This window comes from Centruroides sculpturatus, unplaced genomic scaffold, assembly GCF_000671375.1.
Source record: "Centruroides sculpturatus isolate CEXI.00-Female unplaced genomic scaffold, Cexi_2.0 scaffold652, whole genome shotgun sequence".
NCBI classification, from domain to species: Eukaryota; Metazoa; Arthropoda; class Arachnida; order Scorpiones; family Buthidae; genus Centruroides; species Centruroides sculpturatus.
In genome coordinates, this window is record NW_019384803.1 from 240,140 (window position 1) to 246,250 (window position 6,111).

The window sequence follows — 6,111 nt, forward strand, 5'->3', positions numbered from 1 at the left end:
CACAGTAGTTCGACGAAATTAATATATATATATTTTTAAAATTATATCCTTTTTTTGTAAGAATTATAATTAGTTAATTATTTTGTTAAATTTTTTCCAATAGATAGCACTACATGTAAAAACGGCAATCCAATGTAGGCAGAAATTAATTGATGTATAGAAATCCAATCAATAATTTGGGGTGGAATGTATGACATTAAGTAAGTTGGAAGTATTTGAATGTTTCATAGCAATTGGTCGAATGGCCTAGGCATGCAAAGCAAGCAAGCAAACAAACATCCTCATTTGTGTGTATAGATGAACAAAAGGCTTGGACAGCTCTATCTGCTGCTGACAAGATTTGAATCTCAATTACAACATCAGATTTTACATTTTTAATGTGTTTAATGGCCAACTGTAACTGATCCTTTGTGATATTTTTCATTTGCAATGTGATATTGTCTTTCAAGGCAGCCAAATTTGTAATATGTCCTTGATAAACCACACTTTACTATTACTCACTTCCTGGGTATTACTATGTAAATTCTCTGTAGACAGATACCCTACGTTCTGTAAATTTGGAAGCTGTACTGGTTGTTTGAATGCCCAAGGAAAATTTAATTTTTTTTCCATTCAATCTTCTTTGGAGTTTAAATAAAGGCATTTAAACATTCAGTATAGCTTCCAGTTTTATATAACTTGTATTAATATATGTCTAGTGAGAATTTATCTTTTGTTGCTTGCAGTATAAAAGTGCTATAGTGATTGTCAAGTAGGATTAACAGAAAGTCAAAGACAAAGCAATTTTTTAATAATCTTTCAATTCATTTTTAAAACAACAAAGATTTGCTTGAAGTTAAAATTTTTGAAATTAAACAATTTGTTTGTTTTCACTATAACTTGATAAATAGTCCAAAATCATTTAAAAGGATAAGAAATTATTAAATTCCTCAAAAGTTTTGGACATTTCAATTATTTCATTAAAAATCTGTATTTTTGACAAATTAAGATTAAATTGGATTATATTTCTGTACTGTAGTTCTGTTGCAGTTTACCTGGTCATTTAAATTTAATTAGATGCATTTGTATAGATAATAATAAAATTTGTTTTTGTTTTTAAATACTAAAATTTATAGAATAACTATTTATTTAATAGAAACATTATTGCTCATTTTTTGGAATTTTAACATTTGTTTTTTATTTTATTAAACAGAAGAAATGCCTGCTCATTTAGAAGGTTCTACAAAATTTGGTGACAATATTGAAGATGAATGGTTTATTGTATTTCTTCTAATGCAGTTAACTAAAGAAGATGAACATTTAGTTGTGAAGTAATTAGTGCTTTATTTATTAATTATTTTTTTTATTTTCATGAGACTCTCTTTAAAATGAATGTGATACTTTAAGAATGTATATTACAAAGTTATAAAAATAAAAATTTGAGAAAAGTTTAATAAATGATTTGAAACAAAATATTCATGAACCAAGTTCATATAACAAGAAATAAATTAAATTTTAAACTTTTAGAAGTTTTTTTTTTAAATATTTGTCAGTAATTAAAGGCAAATTGGAAATCATTATCAAAGGAGTATAATTAGAATGCACATAGCCAAATATAATATATGAATATGAGTAAAAAAAAATAATAGTGTTAAAGACACTTCTTTAGAACTTTGGAAACAGGAAATAAAAGTTTTGCTTAGAAGTTGAATCTGGAGTAATGAGACTACCCAAAATAAGGATTTGGTTGGTGAAGATAAGAAAACATAGTAACCAATGGCTATGTAACAAGTATAAATTTTAACTTTATATTTAATCCTTTGAACTGCTTATCTGATTCTGAACTCAGCTATGAAAATTATTTGAATATATTATTTGAGTTATTTTAAACATCGTTTAAGTCAGAATAATGTAAAATTATTGGTCTTGCTGAATAACTTTTACAGAAAATATTGTGTTAAATATAAAAATATCAGTCTCTATATTTAAAACAGAAGTTAGGTCTGATCAGAAAGTATCTGTTAAACTAAAAAACAAAAATTTGCTAGTGTAAAGACTAAATTGCTTTCATAATAATTTTTTTTTTCTCATTTCATACTCTGTTATTTCATGTTATACTTTATTACAGTTTTAAATTTTGTAATTACAAAAAACTGAATTTCTTTAAGCTTCTTAGCTAGTCTAGTTTTGTTATCCTTATTTATTCTGGAAATGGTTTACCTTTCACTTTGATACAAGTGGAAAGTTTCTAGAGACACTTGTCTATCATGGAAAGAATGGTGGGCAGTGGAAAATTTAATGCAGATTTCTTCAGAACTATAATCAGGAAGTTAATGTCACTATACATTCTAGAACATATATCAGACATCAGTTTCTTCCATAATTCATTATCAAGGGATTGAAGTGTGGGGTTGATGAGGACCATTCCTATGGAGATAACTGCACTTCTTCTCTGAACCATATCTGAATACTCTAGGCTTTGTGAACATGTGCTGAATCTTGCTGATAGATGCTTTACCCATCAGATACCCAGCAATTACCATTAGCTTTAGGTCAAATTTTATCCTGATAGTTTTTGCAGTCAACTACCTCTTGCATTTGTCCACTTCTTCCATCCTTCTTGAAAAGACACAGTTCACTAAACATGACCTTTCTGAGTCTGAGTTAGATATGATAGATGTTCTTCACCAGAAATGTCTGTAGTCCTTTTAACTAGACTTGTGCTGTTTTGCAAACTCACTTATTAGATAACATTGAAGTATTTCTTGTTAGAAATGACCATTTTTGGAAGTTTTGGTTCCAAGCAACTGCTTGCATTTTTTTTAGAACTTTGATAAGATAATACCTGTACTCCATTTGATAAGCCTTATCCAAAGTCTTTGCACATGGTTCTGTAAAGTCTGGATATACTTGTCTTCAGTTATCTATCCATGGCTTTTTGGTTCCTCTAGAGAATTTGTCAGATTTGAGTTGTGACCCATTTCATAAATTCTGCCATGAAAATACTGCAGCACTTTAACACTCCTGATTTTATTGATAATGTCTTCACGTTCTTATCATTGCTTTTTAGTGTAATAAAGAAACGGCTGAGTAATTTTTCAGATGTTCATTTTGTTCAGAATTAGAATGAAAAAGTAAAGTAGACAATATCATAAACAGATGTGTGCTCATCTTTGAAGAATTGAGCACACATCTGTTCAGGTGTGTTCATCAAGAGCAACATCAAAAATGTTGCTGAAGTGATAGATGGAACATAAAAAATGTAACAAAATTATTACAAGTTTACTTCTAGCCCTTGGTATAATTATATTAATTAAATTATCAACATAATCTGTCTGTATAACTTTAGTTCATAAATGTAAACTAATAATTGGCTAACTTATAACTGTTTTGTTTCCGCACCCTGTGTGTCACGCTACCCTGCAACATTATGAAGATTTATTACACCTGTCTACACTGATGATGCTTACTGCTCATACCGTTACAGCAGTGTTTTCATCTTCATGTATAGCTTTAGGCATAGTTTTAGGTTTATCTTTACCTTATATAATTTTAAATATACTAAAATCTTTAGTTAATACCAACTGATGAGGGACTTTCCTACCAGAAAATAGTCCAAAATGCATTTTAGGTTTTTTTATTTCCATACTTAAGTAGTCATTTTTGTGTTTATTAAATGTTTTCACTTTGATTCCTGAGCATTTGTGCCAATCATTGGTCTGATAAGCCCTCGCTATTATCTGCCTCACTGTTGTTGATAATTTAATTAATATAAAAAATGTAATTGAATATATGAAATAATTGAGAGTAATTATTCTAAATACCTTATATTGCTAGAACCACTTCTTCAAATGATTTCAAGTACTTCTAACTCTATCTGAATATTGTGGGGCCTTTGCTCCTTAGACCAACCAATCTGAATAATAATAAAAGTGTTTTTTTAATTATAATTACTAATTACTTTTATTTGGAACTATTATTGTTTTGACAATTGAACTAACTTAAGTATATAAATACACAACAATGTTTTTATCTCATAGATAGAAAAACAAAATTTTTTATTAGTATGATTTGTAATAAATGTATAAATGTATTATCATAAAATTATCACTGAGATATTTATTACATAAAAATTTTATTTAACTAATATTTTTAGTAACTGTTTTTAATTTCCTATATTTAATTATAATTTATTTAACTATTTTATAAATACTATAATTTATTTAAATATTAATACAATTTTCTGTATCTTGTTCTTCTAGAGTGAAGGATAATGATGGTGAATTTCTACTTATTGAAGCCGCAGAATCACTGCCAAAATGGCTTAATCCTGATACAAGTGAAAATAGGGTAATATGATTTGAAATATACTGTACTTTTAAAATTACTCAAACATTTAAATCTTATCAATAAAATTAAGCAATACATTTTTATCATTATTGGATTTTAATGGTGTAAAATAAAAATAGAAATTTGAAATATTTCTTATTAACTCATTTTTACAGCACACAAAAAATCTTACCAAAAATAAATTACTTGAAGTTCTAATTAACTAATCCTACGCATATTCTGTACTCAAATAAAATGCATTAAATTTCTGAATAATTTAACAAGTAGATAAATTTGTTTATTTGTTAAATCTTACATTTCTTTAACAAATCTTTTAAAGACATAAACATACAAGTTTTATGTCTAATGTTACTGGATATATCAGATACAACTGCTAAATCTTGTATTTAATGATATGATTAATTTAGATAATTTGTTACTTTTATAATAAATTTCATTATAACTTTATTTTTCATTACTTGACATCTTTTTTTTTTGACTTTTTTCATAAATCTTTACAAAAAGTAGGAAAAGAAACTTTTTGTTACTTTATGGAAGTAATTTACTGAAACTTTGATAAATATTTTTGAGATTAATTCTCATCTAAAAATAAAAATATTCTTTTAATCTATACAAATTTATTCAAATATAACTAGTATTTGGGATTTTAGAATGTTTTAAATTTCTTGAACTTTTATCACCTTAGAGTAGAATTTTTCTCAGCTTTTTTCAGTTTATTCAACATGCTAGTTTATTTGAAATTTGTATTTAAAGTGCATTTAAAAACATATTTTATTATTTCTATTATTAGACTTATTCTAATTATTTTATTGAAGGTATATATATATCGACAAAACATTAACATTATCAGCAGTACTCAAGTTCCTGCTCAATCATCTGTTCCTACTGAAAAGCCAAAAATTTCAGATTGCATTAAAGCTGTTGTCAGTACCTCATGTCCTACTAAAGCAAGTCAAGCAATTCAACAAGCTATAAAATATCGAATAAAGGGGTATGTGATTAACTTCATTACTGATCTTTCCTGAAAAATTAATATATTTTATCTTAGCATTTGTATTATTTGCTATAAATTTTACTTAATTATATGAAAAACTAGACTCAAACTAATGCCAAAAAAGTTAACATTGGAAATAGATTTAGGATTGTGTTCTAAAATATGTTTTTTTTTTTATATTGAAATTCCCTTATTGTGAGATCAGCCGGGGGTACACAAATTCGTTAGTACCACTTAATCGGCCTATTCCGTGAGAATAGTTCTCCGAGTTTCGAATCGTAAGATCCGATCGTAAAAAGCTTACATAGGAGAGCGTATTTTAAAATGATCTGAACGAGAAGTTCAGATGTTCGTCAGGATTCCTTGACACCAGTTAATCAAACTTATTATACGCGGATTAACACGCGTTTGCGATCTGATTCGGAATAAATTGAGGAAACATTCTTATAAAATAAAACAAGAGTAAATTTAATAAATCTCAAACAAACGAATACAAAAATGTCGATTACAACCATTTAGCGACAAGTTAGAGACTACGACTAAATCTATGCTAATGCGCGTTCGAGAGAGAGAGCTCACAAAATGATTCTAAACATACGACCTGTTTAGTTGTCGTCGTCTCCGTTTCTGTAGATATAGGACACCTTGTAGATAGAGTTCATATTACTTTCGTATGGGAGATCAATTCGTGCACAAAATATAAAAATATCACTTCTTCTAAGTGTAGACTCGGGACTTAGTCTATCGGACTCCGTTATGGGCGTTGGCCATCAGGAGGAAAAACTGCG

The 6,111-nt window shown here is 27.7% G+C and overlaps 1 protein-coding gene across 1 annotated transcript in view; it reads left to right on the forward strand.

Annotated features, from left to right (window-relative positions):
• Positions 1–6,111, forward strand: part of LOC111629602 (protein ecdysoneless homolog) — a 48,422-nt gene that overhangs the window by 16,236 nt on the left and 26,075 nt on the right. Inside the window, exons 3-5 of the mRNA XM_023373501.1 lie at positions 1,193–1,310; positions 4,242–4,329; positions 5,145–5,351. Coding sequence (XP_023229269.1) covers positions 1,193–1,310; positions 4,242–4,329; positions 5,145–5,351 — 413 coding nt within the window. The remainder of the gene's footprint in view (positions 1–1,192; positions 1,311–4,241; positions 4,330–5,144; positions 5,352–6,111) is intronic.